This window comes from Triturus cristatus, chromosome 9, assembly GCF_964204655.1.
Source record: "Triturus cristatus chromosome 9, aTriCri1.1, whole genome shotgun sequence".
NCBI classification, from domain to species: Eukaryota; Metazoa; Chordata; class Amphibia; order Caudata; family Salamandridae; genus Triturus; species Triturus cristatus.
In genome coordinates this window covers 1,222,997,890-1,223,020,989 of record NC_140592.1, presented here as the reverse complement: position 1 = coordinate 1,223,020,989, position 23,100 = coordinate 1,222,997,890, and the positions used below count along the sequence as shown (strand labels likewise).

The 23,100-nt window shown below is 46.6% G+C and overlaps 1 protein-coding gene across 1 annotated transcript in view; it reads right to left on the bottom strand.

Annotated features, from left to right (window-relative positions):
- Positions 1–20,553, bottom strand: part of GALNT16 (polypeptide N-acetylgalactosaminyltransferase 16) — a 509,878-nt gene extending 489,325 nt beyond the window's left edge. The window contains exon 1 of the mRNA XM_085627303.1: positions 19,555–20,553. Coding sequence (XP_085483429.1) covers positions 19,555–19,734 — 180 coding nt within the window. The 5' untranslated portion in view covers positions 19,735–20,553. The remainder of the gene's footprint in view (positions 1–19,554) is intronic.
- Positions 20,554–23,100: the final 2,547 nt, after the last annotated feature.

Genomic DNA, 23,100 nt, shown 5'->3' with positions numbered 1-23,100 from the left:
TCACAAACAAGTAATGTCCAAGCACAGGGAACGCCCACATGATAGAGATCGAAAGAGGGCAACACAGACCTGGAAAGCAGAATAAGACCAAATATGACAACGGTGTGACCTGGGACTCATAGAATACAAGATAGATGTCCTCATACTCCACCCTAAACATGGAACAGCACACAGGAGGCATTCTTCTAGATCACAGACTTCACAAAACTTTAGGGAGAACAAAAGATCTTAATCGTACTCAGGAGGACCACAGAAGGCTGAAAAGGCAGCGGTGTACTGTCGGTCTGTAGAATCATCAGACTCCAGAAGACCTAAATGTCTGTAGTGTCATCGATTACCAGACGATCTACACGTCTGTAGCATCATCAGACTCCAGAAGATCTATGCATCATCAGACTCCAGAAGATCTACATGTCTGTAGTATCATCGATTACCAGACGATCTACACGTCTGTAGTATCATCAGACTCCAGAAGATCTACAGGTCTCAGACACCAGAAAATCTACACATCTGTCTCATATGTAGCATCATCAGACTCCAGAAGGTTTACTCGTCTGTACATCAGTAGATACAAGAAGATCTATGTATCTTTAGCATCAGACTACAGAAGATCTATGCTTCTGTAGCATCATCAGAATCCAGAAGATCTACATGTCTGTAGCATTAGACTCCGGAAGATCTACATTTGTCAGACTCCTGTGGAAATATGGATTTTTCTGGTCAGTTATGTCCCCTATCTTGGACCCCAACGGTTCTATGTGCGTGTCACAAGTACATGTATGTTCCCTCCAGTTCCAGTTATGAAGACGCAAATACATATGCGTCCACCGTCAACATGTCCTCTGTCAGATCCGCCATGAACAGGCCGGATATTCCATTCCTAAATATGAAAGGCCACCGGCTTTGTATGGCTCACTTATGCCATTTTACAGTCCAGGCAAGTAGGCCCTGATTCTGTCATCAAAACTCCTTTTGCCTTCTGCCTCTGAAAGCTCCAGTCTGAGCCTGCATCTGTGACCATGAACTTTGTCTCATTCTCTGCGCGGCTCACGAAGCCTGACATCAGCCTATTCTCTGCCAAGTACTGTATTTCACCTTCGAATTATCTGCTTCCCCCTCAGCCGATGCATTCCTGCCTAGTAGCTTAAGTAAACATTCTTCCAGTTACCGAGCAAAAGGCCCGGCTTCTCTGTCCTCATGCAAGTAATTCATAGCCCTGTTACCATGGAATATTCCTACCCCCTCGCATTCAGTGTAGACACTTAGACGCTTGTACATGCACGCACAGTCAGTATAGAATAGATTCTGTCCGAGAGTCCTTCTTTTGTGGATAACATAGTTCTTTAAACATAGGATGTTAGATATGATTTGGGATTAGGTTGACTTGACCCCCCAGACTTTTCGTCTCCACATGTAGAGCTAAATGTCAAGTCCCCTTCACCCCCTAGTTACACGTCAATTACACGTCATGCTGCTGCGCGCGCATCTAGGCCAAGTATTATCTTATAGATCCACCTATGTATGACATCATAACCAATTATGTTCCTTTTTACTCTTTATTACACCCATTTCTGGTTACGCAGACAAATTGTCATTTTCCTTATCAATTGTTACGCCTACTGCATTCGCTTCATTGTAATGTATGTACTATAAAAGTTACTTCTTGTCAATAAAGTATGTACTTCACTTCCTGAACCCCCGTGGTGATGGAACTTGGAGCAACCGATTATAATCGATCACTGGAATAAAGCCCATTCCGAAACTCTAAAATCACGGATTCTGCCTCTCATTTTACTGAGCTATTTTATAATGTTTCTGTATCAAATTCAGTCCCGGTAAAGGAATTTTATTTACCACATGATGGCGCCCGAACAGGGACACTTTCTCATCTCACGCGACGGCGGTGAGTTGCAGGCCCGGTCTCCTGCCACGGCTGGACGGACAATAACGCGTATCAGCAGGATTTCCTGTATCTCCCTCCGGCCAAGCGGGGGCGACTGAGACTGCGATCAACACCCAGACGAGGCGGTGAGAAGTGCGAAGTATCCCGACCAGAGCCTAGCTGAGAGAGCAAGATCCGAGGTATACAGAGACCCACCAGTTCGAAGTCAAGCCCAGTTTCCGACGAGACGAGTCGAGTCCAGTCCGGTTCAAGTTCAAGTTACCGAGGCCTTCCGTTTCCGAAGCTACCCGGTGAGTACCATTACCGGGGAGGCATTTCTGACGTGCACATAGGTTGTGCCGGTCAAGACGGGTTTGGGTACACAAATCCGGTCTGCACTGTTTTAGCAGTATATCTGTACTGTTTAGCAGTATATCAAGTATTCCGAAGTATCTAGTTATTGTCAAAAATTAAGCTTGGTGATTAGTTATGCAGACGATCATCATTGTTGTTTCAGTTAAAGGTTTAATGTTTAATGTTTAATGTGTTAAAACGTCCTGCATATTGTGGTATGAATGGTTGTTCATTATTGTGCTTTTGTATTAAGTGTGTTCAAGATTAAGTATCGGATCAGTTGTCAATATGCCGCTCTTTTCGAAATTAAGACAGATCACGACTAGAAAAGGGGTTCTCGAAGAAGCCGTCCCTATTCCTCCTAGGGACACTCCAGGGCACTTCATGTATCACAAACATGGCTTAGACGCTATATTATTTCTTGATTTATGGGTAGACTATACCAAGGGATTACCAGAAAGTCAGAGGTGGCCCGCAGCGGGGACCTGGGATGCAGAGTGCATCATGAAAGTCGAGGAAGAGTTATGGAAAAGGAAAAAGTCAGACAGTCACAGAAGGACGCCGTTGAGTTATGGCGTAAAGAATCTCATAGACGCACAGAAAAAGCACGTAGACAGGAAGAGAAGAGTAAAGAGAGTTCAAACAAAGTTCGAGAAAATCTATTAATTGAGGAAGGTATCAGAGTGAAATCAGAACAAGTAGACAGACAGAGAAATGCCCTTATGAATGGTATGTATCCCCTTCTGGCCGAAGGATTACCTAAGGCTACTCCAGAGATACCGAAAGACTTGCCACCCCCATTATTCCCAATCAAGGTACATCCTAAGGGGCATCCTAGAACCGCAGAAGATGTTTTTCTTTCCTCATATTTAGATGACGCAGCTCCCGAGTATGCTAATTCTGCCCCACATAGGCCGCATACCAGGGAGGTCTCACGCCAAGATCCAGCACCCGTATCCCTACAGCAACAAATCGAGTCACAAGTTCCGGCAAGCACATCTGTTTCCGCATCTGTTCCTACAGGTACTTCTATAGCTGTGTCCACACCTATAGTTGCTGTGTCACGTTCGACGAATCCTTTCACACCCGACGCCCCAGATGGGGCCACGGGAGGTGCTACCAATATTTTTTCTACGCCACCTAGAATAAATAAACTTACTTTTCAAGAGTCAGCGCATTCACGTACACCCAAATTCGTAAGTGCCCGTGCGCTTAAAGAACTTCTTGTAGATTGTAGATATGACCCGGTGCCCGGTATAGAGGACGAAATGATCCTGGCATCATTGCGTATCAGACGAGCCGCAGTGTATTTAGCGAAGTTACCAGGAATGCCTGCACATCTAGATAATATATATCATTCTGTCCAAACAGGGCGAGATCCAGAATGTATTTACAGAGCTATGGAATACCAGAAAGTAGAGATACAGGGGGAACTGTTACGTTTCCTCATAAACTGTGTGATCAGAAATCAAGACCGACCGGGGGTAGATCCGGATGCAATGCAAATTCTTACAAGGTGGAGCCAGAATATATCAGAAGGGAGACACGATAAGCAAAATTGTATAATAGCCATGTGCCGAAAGATCCGTAAAGAAATAGAACGCCTACACGAAGAAAGATTAGAGGCAGACGAGTTCGAACAAAGCGAGGAAGAAGGGTCAGGACTGCCCGCAGGACAGTCGGACACCATAGCCTATGTAGGTAGAGGAAGATCTTGTAATAGGAATCAGACTAGATGTCATACTGACTCAATACGTCCGATATGTCCAGATAATAACAGGAATTTCCAAATACCTATAATCAATATAAGGTCTAACGAGCATTCGTTCCAAACCGCCGACAAGCTACTCCGAGAACGAAGGGGTTATCATTTTCTCGATTCTATGGACGAACAAGATTTGGCCAGGGCAGCTGTCCATTGGGTGGACAGTCCCGGAAAATATAATGATGATACAGTAGTACGCACATTTTTGAATCTCACCCCAGATGAACAGAGGTTAGCTGGGATTTATATGATTCAACAACTCATTATACTATATCGGAGTCAGCATTCGGACCCTGGTCCCTTACCTGACATATTGACTGAATTGCTTATGAATAAATGGAGAGGTCCAGGTACTAAATTAATTAAAGAAATTCTAGAATCAAGAAAGCAGTATATTGTTTTTGTATGCTCAGAGCATGTTTCATTGCCCGTCAAGGAAAGAACCACTTATCACATGGATAGACAGAATCCCTTACGAGAAGTGCACCCAATAAGAGGCGAGGACAACGAGTTTAGGCGCGTATTTGTATATACGCCCATATCAAAAATAGAATTGTTACAAATGAAGAAAGTGGTACCCAGTCATGACAAAGATCCAGCGGGTTTTCACCGAGAAATTAAAGACATGTTACTCATGGGAGAGTATACCTATCCCGACATTATGACAATATTAAAGGTGTTGATGCCTGCTGGCATTTATGAGAAACTCAAGGAAAAAGAGTGGGAGGTAGGAGACCAAAAGATAGAATGGTCAGTGTTAGAAGCGGAAGAAAAGGCCCGAACTGCAGGAGCAGGACTTGGGGATAAAACTAAAGCATTACCAGGTTTATTAGTACAGGTACTGCCACGTCTATTAACTACGAAAAAGGAAGATTGGGGAACGATTTCAGCCTGTAAGCAGAAGCAAGATGAAGACACTAGTGATTACTATGCCCGATTTGAAAAATGTTTTGGTATAAATAGTGGCATAAAAGCAAGTAGCGAATCATACCCACATCTGTTTGTAACAAAATTAGTAGAAAATGCCCTGCCCCCAGTAAAGAATAGAGTATTAAAATTCGAGAGTACCTGGCAAGGTAACACTCCATCACAAATGTTATAAATGTTACAGTACCATCACAATAGAATCAGAGAAGAACAAGAACATGAACACAGACGCATGAAAGACACGAAAATGAAAATGCTAGTTTCCCAGACTGTTCCAGCTGAAGGACATAAAAAGGGTATGACACATTCCGATTCAGCAGGACCTGTAAAAGGGACATGCAATTATTGTAAAAAGCCAGGTCATTACGTACACAACTGTCCAGTTTTAAAACATAATATCGCCATAGGTAAAACACAAGAAAGATCACGGCCACTCAGACAAGATCAGAATGAACAAGGAGCTATGCAGCATGCCCAGGCCATGCCAGCCGCACAACAGCCAATACAGTTTGTGCCAGCTGCACCACCGTTGCCTGCTGCTGCCACACAGACAACAACACGACAAATGTATCAGACCGCACAGTATGAATATCCTGAGTATCAGCGTTACGCATGAACTAGCCTAGAGAGGGAAGTTGATTTACCCCTTATCGAGATTCCTGTAGATCAAGAAGGACCTTATGTACATAGTGAATTATTAGGCCAAGATAGGAAGTTTTTACTCGATACAGGGGCAAGTCGAACAACTATAAAACGTAGTGAAGTTCCAGGGGCACCCCTCTCAGGCTCTCAGAATATTTCCCTTGGTTTTTCAGGAAAACCTATTGTTAATGAAGTATCACAGCCTCTTCCACTTACGATAGGACCTCTGACCCGAACTACAGATTTATTGCTTACTAAATCATGTCCAGAAAATCTGTTAGGAATTAAAACCCTGAAAGCTCTAGGAGCCATAATATGTTGTTCTCCGGAAGGTGTAAGGTTGTTTTTACGTGATTTTAAAGGTCACTATGTGTCTAGAGACATGGATCCCCGACTGCAGACTTTACCTACACGTCTATGGGCACAAGGCCCTACTGATGTTGGATGCATGAATATTACACCATATAGAGTCACATTAAAGGCAGGAGTGGTGCTACCACGAATGCGACAATACAAGTTACCACCAGATGCTGTAGTGGCTTTACTACAAATCATTGACGAGCTCATTGCCCAAGGAGTAGTTGTGGAAACAGACTCCAATGTATGTAATTCACCGATAATTCCGATTCTTAAACGAACAGATCCAAAGGCCCCGCCAGTATATCGATTGGTTATTGATCTGCGCGAATTAAACAAGTGCATTGTGCCACAATTTCCTGTGGTCCCAGATATCTCGTCATTACTGACAGCCATTGATTCCGAAGCAACATTCTTTACTGTAATTGATCTCAAGAATGCCTTTTTCAGCGTCCCAATAGATCCGGAAAGCCAATATTTGTTCGGATTTAGTTTAAATGGACGTAGCTTTAAATTCTCACGCGCACCTCAAGGATTTACAGAAAGCCCCAGCATCTATAGCCAAGCACTGAAACGAGAACTTGACAGTATCCACATGCCAGTTAACACTGCACTGCTTCAATACGTCGATGATCTGCTGATCACCGCGATAAGCGAACCTGAATGTGAGAAAGCATCACTGACAGTTTTACAATTTCTAGCCGAAAAGGGGCACAAGGTGTCCCCTTCTAAGCTGCAATTCTGTGTCCAGCGAGTTGTTTATCTTGGACACTCGCTGTCCAAGGAGGGAAGGCAGCTTACACCCGACCGCATTCAGTTAATAGCTAACATGCCTATACCCAAGACACAAAAGGAGGTACGAGCTTTCATAGGCCTCACTTCATATTGTAGGCAGTGGATCCCTCAGTATGCATTTCTAGCAAAACCACTCATTCAGTTAACCACACAGGAGGCAGCCACATCGACTGTTCTCCCTTGGACTCAAGAACATACACAAGCTTTTGAAAGCCTAAAGAAAGCTTTATGCCAAGCACCTGTTTTAGCAACACCATGTTACAGAAAACAGTTTACACTCTTTGTTACAGAACGCGAAGGTACTGCCTTGTCAGTACTCACACAGGATCAAGCAGGAGCACACAAACCATGTGCTTATTTTTCTAGTACATTAGATCCAGTAGCTCAGGCTTTGCCTGCATGCCTGAAATCAGTAGCAGCGACAGCTTTAGCAATCAGACAAAGCGATGCTATAGTGTTAGGACATCCATTGACAGTTCAAGTACCACACGCAGTAGAGGTTCTTGTAAATAGAACGCAAACACAACACTTGACTATAGCGCGACTTACAGGGTACGAACTTACATTGTTTCAGCCACATATAGAAATCAGACGCTGTAACACATTGAATCCTGCCACACTTTTGCCAGTAACCGGAACAGACCCACTAGCTCATGACTGTATTGAAGTTATTACTATAACGACAAAACCCAGACAAGACTTGACAGATGTCCCATTGTCAGATCCAGACCTGACGTTGTATGTAGACGGTTCATGTATGAGAACAAGTGCAGGAGAATTAGTGGCTGCTTACGCAGTCACCACAGATACTGAAGTCATTGAAACTAATCGTATAAATACTTTGTCAGCTCAAGCCGCAGAGCTCATCGCTCTGACACAAGCCTGTATTCAAGCCACGAATAAAAAAGTCAACATATACACTGATTCACGTTATGCATTCGGAGTTGTACATGACTTCGGCGTGCTGTGGCGAGAAAGAGGTTATTTAACTTCCCACGGTGCCCACATTCAGAACGGACCCCTCATTCATGCCTTATTAGATGCAATACATCTACCCACTGCAATATCTATTATGAAATGTAAGGCTCATACAAAGGTTACTGATATCATTTCCCAAGGCAATGATCTAGCCGACAGAACAGCTAAACAGACGGCTCAAACTCAAACCCCCGACATGACAAAGACAATAGTCCCGATACCGACACATTGTATGACAGTTAAAGATCCTACCCTTGACGTAATTGACATACAGACACATGCTACACCAGACGAAATAAAGAAATGGACTGAATTAGGAGGGATTCAAACGGACCAAGGATGGATGATGAAGGAAAAGTCTGTATGGTTCCTTCCTGATTCAATGGTCCAAGTTATAATTAACACTATACATAGTCCAGCACATCTAGGAGAAAAAGCTATGCTAGACAGCATTCAACACATTTGGTTCAATAAACATTTACGAGCAGCAGCCAAACAAAAGGTCCGTACCTGTATGATCTGTTGCCAGTTTAACCCAGGAAAAAGCGTTCCCGTAGAACAGGGTGGATTTCATCCTCCTCATAATCCTTTTGAAGTACTCCAGATGGACTATATCCAGATGGAACGATGTCGAGGATTCAAATATGTTCTCGTAGTTGTCTGCGCTCTGTCCCGTTGGACAGAGGCGTACCCGGTTTCAGATTACACTGCCCCGACTACTGCCAAACAGTTGGTTCGAGAATTTTTCCCACGATACGGTTTACCACGTGTTGTTCACTCAGATAACGGCCAGCCGTTCTCATCCGAATTAATGAAACACGTTTCACTTCTGTTAGGTTATCAGTGGAAATTCCACTGTGTCCGACACCCCGAGGCAGCAGGTCTCGTAGAAAGACATAACCAGATACTGAAAATCAGATTGTCCAAAATATGCAGAGAGAAAGGTGTCGACTGGATAGTAGCGTTACCAGTTGCACTCTTTTACATGAGAATGGTAGCACACTCTCGAACAGGGCTATCCCCGTATGAGGTGATCTTCGGTAGACCACCAAATATGTGGGGGACGCCCGTACCACGCAAAATAACTGATATTGACTGTAATATGCTGACAGATTACTTGGCTTCCTTGATGTCTGCACTACAATCTTGTCGTTCACAGGTAGCTGCAGCCTTTCCCGACAACACCGAGGTGAAACCCCATGACGTGGTTCCGGGGGACCTGGTCTTTGTGAGGAATTTCGACCGAAAGACTCAGCTGGAGCCCAGGTGGAAAGCACCCAAGTTGGTCCTGCTGACCACAAGGACAGCCGTGAAGATCGAGGGCCGCAAGGGCTGGATTCATTCAAGTCATATCAAGAAATTTCATGGACTATCCTCGAAAATAGACATTATGCCCTGCACTCCCTCACAGACTGATTCAAAACTTCCTTTGGTTGAAAAGACTGAAACCGAACTTTACAAACTAAAGCTTAGGCCCAAGAAGTCGAGCAATTTGATTGTTTAAGTCCTCTCCAAGGTGAAGCGGTTGAATTGTCTCTGACATGTATCCCTTGGACCTGAGTAGAGAAGATACCCGGAAAATGTTGAAACGACAGGCGTATTGTAAATCACTGCGTAGCCACTGCATAGTGACATTATTAATTTTGTTTTTATTGAGTCTTTTAATAATTATTACAAGTATGTTGTTGCACATATATTACCCTATTTCTAGACATGTTTATAATGTTGCTGCTGAACATTCTTTTAGTGACTTACCTCCGCATGAATTGTCTTATAGACTTGCGCTGCGCAATAACACTTTCATTAGTATGTTACATCATTCCCATCAGACTAGTAATGCTACTAATTGTTGGGTGTGTGGTCGGCTCCCTCCCTATCAGAATTATGAAGGAGTCCTGCCATTCTTTCCACACCCATTTACACACAATGGCTCCTGTGGAGCATGGTTTAGTTTAATCAATTCCATAGACTCAGACACAGCAGTTTACCAAGATCATTGGGTATGGGGAAACCTGAACCTAGTTTTACTCAAGGTCTGTTACCGCGACAAGGAGGGTCGCCCCAAAAGAACAGGAACTGATCTAGAAAATGAAGTATATGAATTAGGTAATTTTACACCTAATCTCATGATTCTAAATGTCGTATCCGAAATTGAACTAGTCTTGCCCACCATGTCAGTATTCCCAGCGAAGGGTGAATTATGTGTAAGAAAAGTTGGTTCCATACATATGGGCCATAGTAAATGCACCACTACAGTAGAATTCAGTGATCAAGGCAAATCTTTATTTAGAGCTTCTCGCCATTCCTACTTTGTATGTGGTCAGACTGCATATATGCGTTTACCTCTAGATTGGGATGGTACCTGCTACATTGCATTCCTTTTGCCACCTGTTTTCCTAGCTCCTCCTGATTATTACAGAAATATTCATTTAGTACACAACAGAGAGCGGAGAGATCTCCCCATTGTCGATTACACTGAGACGGCATGGGACAAGTATGTAGATTTTAATAAAGGCATCTTTCCCTACATAGGTACCGTTACTAATAGTAAGCTGATACGTAGATTAACTAGAACGCTTGAAGCAGTAGTGAACGAGACTATTTCCGCCTTAGGCAATTTAACAGAAGAGCAGTCTGCTATGCGGATTGTTGTGCTTCAAAATCGTCTTGTCCTTGACGTCATCCTGGCTGACAGGGGCGGAGCTTGTAGGGTCATCGGATCAAGCTGCTGCGTATTCATACCAGAAAATTCGCCATCTGTATATAAAGCCATCACTCGTCTTCATAAGATTGTAAGCCAGATACACCAGAACCCAGGCACTTGGACTTGGTCCAGTTGGTTTTGGAGTGTGATATCAGCCTGGGGATGGAGAGTTTTATCCTTCCTAGGTATTGGCCTTCTCATACTATTCAGTTGCTGTCTATGTCTCCAATGTGGACCAGCGATCTGTGGTCTGTGTGCCACATCGTGTATTCCACCACCAAGATTTCATTCGTCACGGAAGAAGAAAGAAGAACAAATGATGCTATATGAACAGATCAATGGATTAATGAAGATTGATATCTCTTGAAGGGCAAGTAGGGGACAAGGAGGGAATGTGGAAATATGGATTTTTCTGGTCAGTTATGTCCCCTATCTTGGACCCCAACGGTTCTATGTGCGTGTCACAAGTACATGTATGTTCCCTCCAGTTCCAGTTATGAAGACGCAAATACATATGCGTCCACCGTCAACATGTCCTCTGTCAGATCCGCCATGAACAGGCCGGATATTCCATTCCTAAATATGAAAGGCCACCGGCTTTGTATGGCTCACTTATGCCATTTTACAGTCCAGGCAAGTAGGCCCTGATTCTGTCATCAAAACTCCTTTTGCCTTCTGCCTCTGAAAGCTCCAGTCTGAGCCTGCATCTGTGACCATGAACTTTGTCTCATTCTCTGCGCGGCTCACGAAGCCTGACATCAGCCTATTCTCTGCCAAGTACTGTATTTCACCTTCGAATTATCTGCTTCCCCCTCAGCCGATGCATTCCTGCCTAGTAGCTTAAGTAAACATTCTTCCAGTTACCGAGCAAAAGGCCCGGCTTCTCTGTCCTCATGCAAGTAATTCATAGCCCTGTTACCATGGAATATTCCTACCCCCTCGCATTCAGTGTAGACACTTAGACGCTTGTACATGCACGCACAGTCAGTATAGAATAGATTCTGTCCGAGAGTCCTTCTTTTGTGGATAACATAGTTCTTTAAACATAGGATGTTAGATATGATTTGGGATTAGGTTGACTTGACCCCCCAGACTTTTCGTCTCCACATGTAGAGCTAAATGTCAAGTCCCCTTCACCCCCTAGTTACACGTCAATTACATGTCATGCTGCTGCGCGCGCATCTAGGCCAAGTATTATCTTATAGATCCACCTATGTATGACATCATAACCAATTATGTTCCTTTTTACTCTTTATTACACCCATTTCTGGTTACGCAGACAAATTGTCATTTTCCTTATCAATTGTTACGCCTACTGCATTCGCTTCATTGTAATGTATGTACTATAAAAGTTACTTCTTGTCAATAAAGTATGTACTTCACTTCCTGAACCCCCGTGGTGATGGAACTTGGAGCAACCGATTATAATCGATCACTGGAATAAAGCCCATTCCGAAACTCTAAAATCACGGATTCTGCCTCTCATTTTACTGAGCTATTTTATAATGTTTCTGTATCAAATTCAGTCCCGGTAAAGGAATTTTATTTACCACACTCCAGAAGATCTACATTCATCAGACTCCAGAAGATCTACATTCATCAGACTCCAGAAGATCTACATTCATCAGACTCCAGAAGATCTACATGTCTGTAGCATCATCGCATACCAGATGATCTATGTGTCTGTACATCAGTAAATACCAGACGATCTACGTGTCTGTGGCATCAACAAACTCCAGAGGATCTACATGTCTGTAGCATCCACAGACTCCAGGCGATCTACACATCTTTAGTGCGATTTGTTTTGCATTCCGTCCATCATTCGTGTGTCTTTTGCTTTCTCGCCCTAAGTGCACCGGGTATGCCCAGATGTGGATCCCTTACTTGCCGGCCACTGGATTCAAGCTAGCCTGGCTGATGAGCGGTGAAACCCCAAAACCGGTCCTAGGATGCTTGTTTCCGGTCCAGGGAGGACCTGACTTGGCAGTTCAGGGAGGAACAGGGTCAAGACTGATTTGAATATTTCTGGGTCTAAACTGGAGTGGCATGGTGAGCAAAAGAATGATGGATTTAACCCAGATCTCTTGACTGGGGGTGAATGCTTTGATTTGTTCTGCATTCGGTCCACCTTTTGTAGTGTCATCAGACTCCAGAAGATTTATGTATCTGTAGCATCAGGCACCAGAAGATCTACATATCTGTAGCATCAGACAATCTATACGTCTGTAGCATCATCAGACTACAGAAGAGCTGCACGTCTGTAGCATCATCAGATACCAGACGATCTACACATCTGTACCAGTCTCCAAAAAGCATACACGTCTATATCAGACACTAGAAGACCTACACATCTGTAGCAGACACCAGAGAACCTACACACCGGTGTCATCAGACAATCTACACGTCTGTAGCATCATCAGACTCCAGAAAACCTACACGTCTACATCAGACACCAGAAGACCTACACGTCTATTTTATCAGACCCCAGAAAACCTACACACATGCATCATCAGACACCACACGATTTACACGTCTGTAGCATCATGTCTATTCGTATGTACCATCATCAGACATCGACATGTCTGTAGTGTCATCTCTAAATGTATGTACCATCATCAGACGCTAGAGGATCAGCAGAGAAGATCTACATATTTGTGCCATCTTCAGACACCAGAGGATCAACGCGTAACCCCAAAGTATAGTGCTGGTGATGCTGTAGGGCGTCGACAACGCTTGTAGACCAAAGAGCCTAGGCCAATGGAGCAACAGTGGCTGGAAGTGAATTATTGCAACGTGGATAAAGAGCGACTTTATGAGAACTGAAGAACAGTTTTAGACCAATGAGGAAGGGCTTTAGAGCGAATTAGTGATTTCAGGGAAGAGAGAAAGAGAAATCAAGCAGTCACTGTTAGAGAGAATCAAAGATCGTCCTGGAGACAAGCAGGAGGCGCTCTAGCGGAAACCAGCGAGCGCTTTAAGAATGAATAAGCATGTTGATAGATTCATTCAGAGCATGCACAGGTTAATCACGACTCCAGAGTAAGCAGAGAGCGCTTTAAGAATGAGTAAGCATGTTGATAGATTCACTCAGAGCATGTACAGGTTAATCACGACTCCAGAGTAAGCAGAGAGCGCTTTAAGAATGAGTAAGCATGTTGATAGATTCACTCAGAGCATGTACAGGTTAAACACTCCTCCAGAGTAAGCAGAGAGCGCTTTGAGAATGAGTAAACATGTTGATAGATTCACTCAGAGCATGTAAGTGTTAGCAGAGAGAGCTTTAAGAATGAATACGCATGTTAATAGATTCACTCAGAGCATGTACAGGTTAATCACTCCTCCAGAGTAAGCACAGAGCGCTTTGAGAACGCGTTAGCATTTTTAGAGAGGGGAATCAGAGAGTGCTTATGAGGGAGAGTCCTATAGAGGGAACCGCAGCTTTTTTAAGTGAATCTATAACCAGGTATTTAGCGTCATCAGGCAGCGCTTCTGCGCTGACCAGAGAGCGCTTTTAAATGATCGCGATTCAGGACTTCAGGGGCGGGGGTCAGAGAGTGCTTAAGGTGGGCATGGGCGGGAGGTATCAGTGCTGAGGGAAGTCACTCTCCTCGGGATGAGTCTGAGAGCCCCTCAGGGCAGAGTGCTAGACACGAGGGGCATTTAAAGACCCCGCGGTCAGGGGGCAGGAGGCAGGAGGCAGCAGGGAGGTCCAGGGCCTGCAAGACGGACTCAGAAACGGTGGAGGAGTTTACCGTCTATCTGAGTTCCTCAAAACAACATGGCGGTTTCCTCAAGACACAGAGTGAGACGTGCAGACAGAGGTGCTGACAGGCAGGTGATGGAGACAGAGGTGCTGACAGGCAGTGGAGCAGACAGAGGGGCTGACAGGGGGCTGACAGGGGGGTGACAGGCAGGTGATGGAGACAGAGCTGCTGACCGTCAGGTGATGCAGACAGATGAACTGACAGGCAGGTGATGCATGTATTTATAAATATTGTAGGTATTTAATATAGGGTGAGCCAAGCTCCGATGGGCATCATGGCGCTTTACAGAGTATGAGGGTTTCTGCACAGAGCGATGCTGGGAGTGGGCCTAGTGGAAACCAGACATAATTCGGACAAACTCTGCGGCTCTTCAAGGAAACGTAATGTATCATTGGAGGCATGCGGGTTTAAGGTAGTTTGTCGAGAGAGAGAGAGAGAGAATGAATACAGGGACAGGCGGAGGGAGAGACAGTCAGGTAGACCGCAAATAGACAGAATAGACAGAGAACATGAAACTATTAGCAGCGTGGTCGACTGACAGCGAGAACTGACCGGATGGATGGGTGAACGGGCGCACGGATGGACGGACATAAGAATGTTGGATTTGTTAGCTGCCTAGGTCGGTGTATGAATGCATGGTTGAATGGTGGATGGACGGACGGACGCTCAGATGAATGTTGGCTGGGTGGATAGTGAGTGGATGGGAGCACAGATGGACGAATGGATCAACAAGGTAGAGAGGGAGAATGATGGACGGACTGAAAGAAACTAACAGATTGACAGGTGATTTATGGGTGGAAAGGTGGATGAATGGGTGGGTGAACAGAGGGTCCTAGAGACAGGGAATGCGACAGGGTGGGCGGATGGGTGCATCGATAGAAAAGTTGATAGAAAGGAAGGTATACCAACTGGGTGGATAGTTGGAAGGCAGGGCCAGGGGACAAAGATGAACTGGATAGATGGAAGGATGGACGGGTGGCTGAAATGCAGACCAACAGGATGGATAGCTGGGTGGATGAACCAGGAGACATGCAGACCGACTGGATGGATGGATGGACCAGGAGACAGGCAGACCGACTGGACGGATGGACCAGTAGACAGGCAGACCAACTGGACGGATGGATGGATGAATGGACCAGGAGACAGGCAGACCGACTGGATGGACGGATGGATGGACCAGGAGACAGGTAGACCGACTGGATGGATGGATGGATGGATGGATGGACCAGGAGACAGGCAGACCGACTGGACGGATGGATGGATGGTACAGGAGACAGGCAGACCGACTGGATGGATGGATGGACCAGGAGACAGGCAGACCGACTGGATGGATGGATGGTTGGACCAGGAGACAGGTAGACCAACTGGATGGATGGATGGTTGGACCAGGAGACAGGTAGACCAACTGGAAGGATGGACCAGGAGACAGGCAGACCAGCTGGACGGATGGATGGACCAGGAGACAGGCAGACCAGCTGGACGGACGGATGGATGGATGGATGGACCAGGAGACAGGCAGACCAAATGGATGGATGGATGGACCAGGAGACAGGTAGACCGACTGGATGGATGGATCAGTAGACAGGCAGACCAACTGGACGGATGGATGGATGAATGGACCAGGAGACTGGCAGACCGACTGGACGGATGGACCAGGACACAGGCAGACCAACTGGACGGATGGACCAGGAGACAGGCAGACCAACTGGACGGATGGATGGATGGATGGATGGACCAGGAGACAGGTAGACCAACTGGATGGATGGATGGATGGACCAGGAGACAGGCAGACCGACTGGATGGATGGACCAGGAGACAGGCAGACCGACTGGATGGATTGACCAGGAGACAGGTAGACCGACTGGATGGATGGATGGACCAGGAGACAGGTAGACCGACTGGATGGATGGACCAGGAGACAGGTAGACCGACTGGATGGATGGATGGAACAGGAGACAGGCAGACCGACTGGATGGATGGATGGACCAGGAGACAGGCAGACCGACTGGATGGATGGATGGACCAGGAGACAGGCAGACCGACTGGACGGATGGATGGACCAGGAGACAGACAGACCGACTGGATAGATGGATGGATGGATGGATGGAACAGGAGACAGGCAGACCGACTGGATGGATGGATGGACCAGGAGACAGGCAGACCGACTGGATGGATGGATGGACCAGGAGACAGGCAGACCGACTGGACGGATGGATGGACCAGGAGACAGACAGACCGACTGGATAGATGGACGGACGCCAGAGATGCAGACCGACTGGATGAAGAGATGCGGAGATTGGAAGGCAGGTTGAGTGATGGATGGGGGGTGGGGGGGCAAGAAAGCTAGAGCGGTTGGATAGTTGGTGGGTGGCTGACTGGCCTAGAGAGAAAGACGTTCTTATAGAGGCCTGAAAGCTACAAAGAGACAGGTTATTTAAAAGTCTTTAACACACATGCATTTTTTGGCTGCGTCCGTCATAGTTGCACCGGAAAAAACAGCAGCGACCTGAATTGTCTGGCGTTATGAGATTCGGTAACTTTTGTTTTTTAATTCTTAGAAAAGTTAAGCTTTATAGGAGGAGCTGCAGGCCCAAACTACACAGGAGCAGACACCCTGCTCGCGGCGCCTTCTTGCTCCACGAGCTGAGGAGGGGGCGGGGTTCACCCCCAGCCATGACAGGGCTCCCGATCGTATCCCGAGCCGCATAGTCCCGTTGGGTCCACAGCTGTTCACGAGGTCTCGAAAATCAGCCGATCCCCATCATTTTCGAACACAGCGGACCGGTTACTGCTTCCCCCGCCCACAAGAAGCCCGAGCCGATGCAAAGTTTACACTATATAAATCTGCGTGAAGTTATCGGTCTCGGAAGGATAAAAGGTGAGTAGCGCTCTCCACGAAGTTTACACTTAGGAGACTACTAGTGACACAGATCTTCACGGCAGGTGTTCGCTCACCGCGCTATCTCGGCAGACTGAGTCTGCACTTCAGCATTACACGACCAGACGGTCATGTCGTGACATCACACCACCAGTCCCCTGATTTTTCTCCTGGTTCCAATGACATCCTGAACTAATCAGTCGCCTATGCTGGGCCCTGGCAGACACGGTCTAGTGGTACTAAGAGACCCTGTGTCTCCGATCTCAGCTTCCCGCTTGAATAAATTGTGTGACCGTATGCAAATCGTCTTTTCTCACAGTACCTTGGTGTGTTCGCTGCTCTGCCAACAACTGAGCGTTTAGCAACAGGATCAGCGGACAAGAGACGTGTACGAAAAGATCCGGCTGGCCGAACATTTATTTTTCCCGAAAGGCGTCTGAGCACGGCCTCTGTTTGCTTGTTCATCCATTCGTCTGAAATGAAACAGCTGCTCCCCCAGGGAGGTTTTTTCTGTTTTTTCCTCTCAGTGAGTGTGTCAGTATAGTTTATTCTGCTGCACTTAGCCAATTCTGAGATCACCCAAAAAAAACGTCTGGCCGCATAAAAAGAGAGTGGACATTGGAAGGGGGTGAGTAAAAGGGGCGTTATGTCTGCAGATGCAGAATTAAAGAGAAAAAAACAAGCATTTTGAATATTGAAGCCAAGACAGCGCCCTTGGTGCACATGAACAGCATATTCTTCGGATATTGCATAAAGCAAGCCGGCATTCTTACTTCACCTGTAGCGCCAGAAAACCCACCACCAAGCACTATATAAACATGTTTACTTGGTATACGTCAGAAAAGTTATATAATGTAAATTTACAGCAGGAAATTGAGACTCGAACCGATCCTCGGTGAAGAAGCTCTTAATGCGCCCAGCCACCACATGCTGAAAACCGCTTTCCCTAGTTTAGCGCCTACAGATAGATTAGATTACACTGCGCGCTACACAAAACGCAGCAAAGTGCACTCTGGGAGTTGTAGTTTAGACTAATCTAACGATACCTATTGAACCGAAGTACTACGCTGTGATCGATAGACACAAGTAACAGAATTCATGGAGTTCAGAAGGGCCCAGGGGAGGTCACTCTTAATGGTGTTTAAGGGAGCCTTTCCCCGCCCCCCCCCCCCCAAAAAAATAAAAGGCCAAACCTGCAGGGTCTTTCCCTTTTATTTGAACAAGAGTTCCTATGACCCCCCTTTCGCCCGCCGCACTTCCCTCCCAGCCAACAGCAACTCCTTCAATCCATGTTTTCCTCGTCTCTTTGGCGCCTTTCTTACATTGTACACGTTGTCATGGTTACCAGTAAGGAGTCTCAAATATACACACAAAGGAATCAATGTCAGACGTGCACTCACGGTCCCCACGCCATCCCCGCCAGCTACGATTCATGATCCGCAGCCACTGTCACCTCGCATCTCTGGGGTGCATGGGGGTGCAAGATGGGGGGGGGGGCTGATGCATTTACCGGCACTCACTCCCCCCCCCCCCCCCGCACCTTGAAAAGCAACCAGAACGAATATACTCTCAACACGTCTTAGTCAAGAGTGACCAGGTCATCCAGTCCTGTGCTTCCCGTTGCATTCTGGTACTTGTAGTTCTGCGTTCTCTCATTTTAAATGCAGGACTAAATGAGCCATTGTTCTCCTCGGTCTCCCCCTCTATCAGATTGTGGGCTCCATTTCAAGGACTGCAAACATCTCTGAAGAAGGGGGCGGGGGGCTTTCTTTACTGAGCGCCAACACATCATCACGGTACAATACAAATGGTCGCTAAGAGGGGGTGCTTAAAAGTCACTCACCACAGTTTTAGGGGAGAGCAGGGTGTGGTAAGAAACACCGTATCGAAGAGATTAAGAGTGCTTGAAAACACGTCCCCCAACCCCCCGTTAAGAATGGTCGTGTTTAGAAGGGAGTACCTCTTGGTATCATGAATCGCTTGTCTTAGGAACATGCTCACCCCAATACTAAAGACTGAGGTACTTAGAAACACGCCCGAATCAGGATTGGAAGCGCCTAGAGGCTAGCTCACTTCGATACTATGCGTCGCTCTGCCTAGAGAACATGCGTATTGCCAGGTCAGGCAGTGCTTGGAAACACGTTCATGCCATTATTAAAGTTCCATTTGCTTAGAAACGAGCTCAGCTCTCAGAGTGGGACACGGCTGCCCTTAGAAACCCCGAACCCCCAGTTATATGGACCGAATCTGCTTAAAGACAAGTTGGCTCCAGAACTGTTCGCGCTTAGAAACCAAGTACCAAGCATCGGGAGTGCTTAAATGCACATACTCATGATTGGAGCGCTTAGAAGAAACACGTTCACACTCGTTATTAGGAGCTATATAGAAAGAAACCCGATCCTTTATTCTAACACCCATGCCCCGTTTTCTGCATGTTCTGAGTGTGCATGTATGTATTAATGTTGAGGCACCGCGTTACCCCCCCCCCCCCCCCCCCTTTGTACTCACAATTAGCGGGAGGGTCCGGTCCTCACGGTGCGCCTCCAGCCGGGCCCCCGCGGCCCGGGGACCCCCCCGGAGGGAGGCTGCAGGTGGCGGGGGCTTGTTGTCCTGCCACAAGTAGTAGAAAGTGCCTAGAATCCAGGCCACGGTGAGGATGGCGATGGCATTAGCTCGGATCCTCCTCATCTTCAGGGGGGCTGGAGGGTCCCAGGCGCGGGCTACCTCGGAGTCCTGGATGAGGCAGGGGGTGGGTGCAGAATCCTGGACTAGGCAGGGGGTGAGTGCAGACTGCCGAACGAGGCAAAATCCTGTGCGAGGGAGGCAACAAGCCCAGAATCCCGAAGGTAACTGGCTCCCGGACTAGGCAGGTGGTGGGGGCAAAATCCTGAAGGTGGCAGGATGATGGACAAGGCGCAGAATCCGGGACGAGGCGGGCGGAGGGTGCAGGTTCATCGAAGGGGCAGAATCCTGAGTAGGGCAGGAGGTATGTGCAAATTCTGGATGAGGCAGGAGGTGAGTGCAGAATCCTGGATGTGGCAGTATCATGGACGGAGCAGGGGGTGGGTACAGACTCCTGGCTGTGGCAAGAGGTGGGTGCCGAGTTCTGGACGCTGCTGGTCCCTGGTGATGGAGAAGCGGTTACAAGGTCCTGTGTCAGGCTGCTGGGTGTCAGAGAAGAGGGAAGCCGGACCCTGGTGTGTGAGAGAGGAGGCAGCCTCCTGGGTGATGAAGAGGCACGCCGGATCTCGGTGTAACATAGAGAGGAGGCTGCCTCAGTGATGGCGAGGGGGCGGGGATCCTGGTGTGTGAGAGAAGGCAGCCTCCTGGGTGATGGTGAAGGGGGGGTCCTGGTGTGTGAGAGAAGGCAGCCTCCTGGGTGATGGTGAAGGGGGGGTCCTGGTGTGTGAGAGAAGGCAGCCTCCTAGGTGATGGTGAGAGGGATCCTGGTGTGTGGCAGGGAGGGAGCCCGCTCGGTGATGGATAAACTATCCTGGCTGTATGTGTGTGTGTTCACCGAGGCTCTGTAGGCAGCTGATGACTCTGCTCCGCCCCCTCCTTCTCTCCTCTCTCCGGCCGGCTCTTAGAGCCACAGCTGAACCGCCTGTTTAAGCTCCATCGCCTCTCCTCCTGCTCACTCCTGCAGAACAGCGGAAAAAGAGAAGGGGCGGGAGGCCTCCCTGGTCCTAGCGCCCCTCCGGCTGCTGGACACAGGCCGGGGCACACCTTGCTGTCCAGGGCGGTCACCTCAGCGGCTGAAAAGGCCTAAGAACTACAGCCGGGCGGTAGGGCTGGTGCAGAGTCAGTCACATGTCACGAGGGAGCCTGTGACTGGTGGGTAGGATACAGCAGAAGTTTCATTAGTATTTTCTGTCTCCTATGGCGCTTCACTGCCCATAGGGTCCCACCAAAGGCGCGTCTAGACTGGAACTTGAAGGGGTGGGGGAGGGGGGGGGGGCAGTGTCCTCTGACACACCAATCAATAGGAGGCTGACCGAATACTTCAAACCTTTTGGAAGTGGACTCCTCCTCAGAACCAACTTAAGAAGATAGTGACAATATTTTAAACATATTGGACAAACCCAATACTTTTAGAAGAAACATGTTTTTGCAGGTTTGACAATGTTTACAGGACACTGACAGATCACCAAAGGGAGGCTTGAGACAAATGAAGTAACAGGCTGTTCGTACGGATTTGAGTACAAAGCACATTACATCAGCTTTTCTAAACTTATTCCAACATAAAGGGCCCTTTTTGCAAATTCTCTGACAATTCCTTCTGTGGCAGGATAACCTGTTCATTAAAAATGCATAAATCTAGCATGTCCAGAAATGCACTCCTGCTAGGTTGTTGGCCGAAGGTATGCTTCCAGTCTGTATTATATACTCACCCAAGGAGAGTTTAGAGAAAGCGTCCGAAGTACGTCAGCATACTGACACAAAAGGTACTGGAAGAGATAAAGTGAAACAAGCATTTGCAATGCAATAGGGCTCGCATTTGCGAGAGTTTGAGCTATTGGCATTGTAAATGACAATGCCTTTTATTTCTGTGTTGTTTTATAAAAAGATAAATAAAAGGCCTTGTCATTTACAATGCCAATAGCTTAAACTGTCTCAAATGCAAGACCTATTGCATTGCAAATGCGTTTGTGCCATAAAAAGCATTAGGAGAGAGCGTGTCTTGCCTGCTATTTGAGAAAATAGTGCTCGGAGGCTGTAAGTGAAGCCTACCGAGTAACAACACACGTAAAAGGGGGTGTCACCATTAGAGGTTTCAAAATGAGACCGGGCTGTACTAAGGAGGGACTACTAAGCCTATTGACCAATGAACAGCCTCAGTTTACAGCGGACAATGACACAAGCCAATGAAAAATATGGGGGGAGAGTGGGCAGACCTTCAAGTCCCTACCTGAATTCACCATACCTCGCAGAGCAGCGCATGCGCTGCCCAGACTCAACCTAAAAACTATCCTGAGGCGTGGAAACTGTCCTCTCCTACAGGCTCATATAGAGATATGTGAGAGGTTGCATCACCCATAACTTATGGCATGCTTCATCATGGGCCACCCCCATACCGGAGTAAAATGGTACCACTCCAGTGGACTCAACCAAAAATTGGGAGTTTTTAGATATTAATTGCACAGGACAACTTCAGAGGCCCAAATCAAGGGTAAAAAACAACTTAGGATATACCCAAATAAGCTTTTGTTCATTTGTGGAGTACCTTGGTACAAAATAAAATCCAAAGATGTAGCATAAGGGTAGAGAATAACGTTTCACCCGAACACTTAAAGATGCTAACATGTTTCAACCTAACTAAGTGCCACAACTGGTCACTTGTCTTCTTTAGGGCTAGAGAACTCCGTACGCATTTCATGCATGCATTCCGTGCAAAAAAAGTGTGAGTCAAAGGCTCTTATACTTATACATTCTTTTTCATTAAAGAATCCTGTAGGAACAAAACGTGATATGTATTTTATTGAAAAATGTGACTAATTTCAAAACAGCTGTACCTTCATATTCTCTCAACCATGCATACTCACAAATATATCAGTGAGAATGTATGTTACCCGTTCCAAAAAAGAATCATTCGTCATACTCATCCAATAGGGAGCTCTGCAAGTCTCTAAAGGGAAGTGAGGGAATCTTGTGTGCGGATTTTACTGTGAGAACAAGCAGAGTGTATTCACATGCAGGAGGTAAACACAAAAATACTCGTAAAACATGGCCACTTACGAAATGTGGGATAGAGTCAGGCTTCATGGTAGAGAATGGGGGGCGTCTTCTCTGTAGTCACACTCTAATTGCATTGTGAGTGAGCAACATATTAACAATCAAAATGAATCCTCCAGCATTTAAACCAAACAAAATGATATATTAATCCTTACTATAAGGCACAGGTCAGATACACCAACCAGGTTAGTCCCAGGCAAAAGATTTTACATTCTGGCTTTAGTTTGTTAAGTCCTGATCTACCACAGGAGTACACTTCTAAAGCCCCTTAGGGGGAGGCACCAAGTGTCCGGTAGAGTTCAGTCCAGGTGCCACTGAATA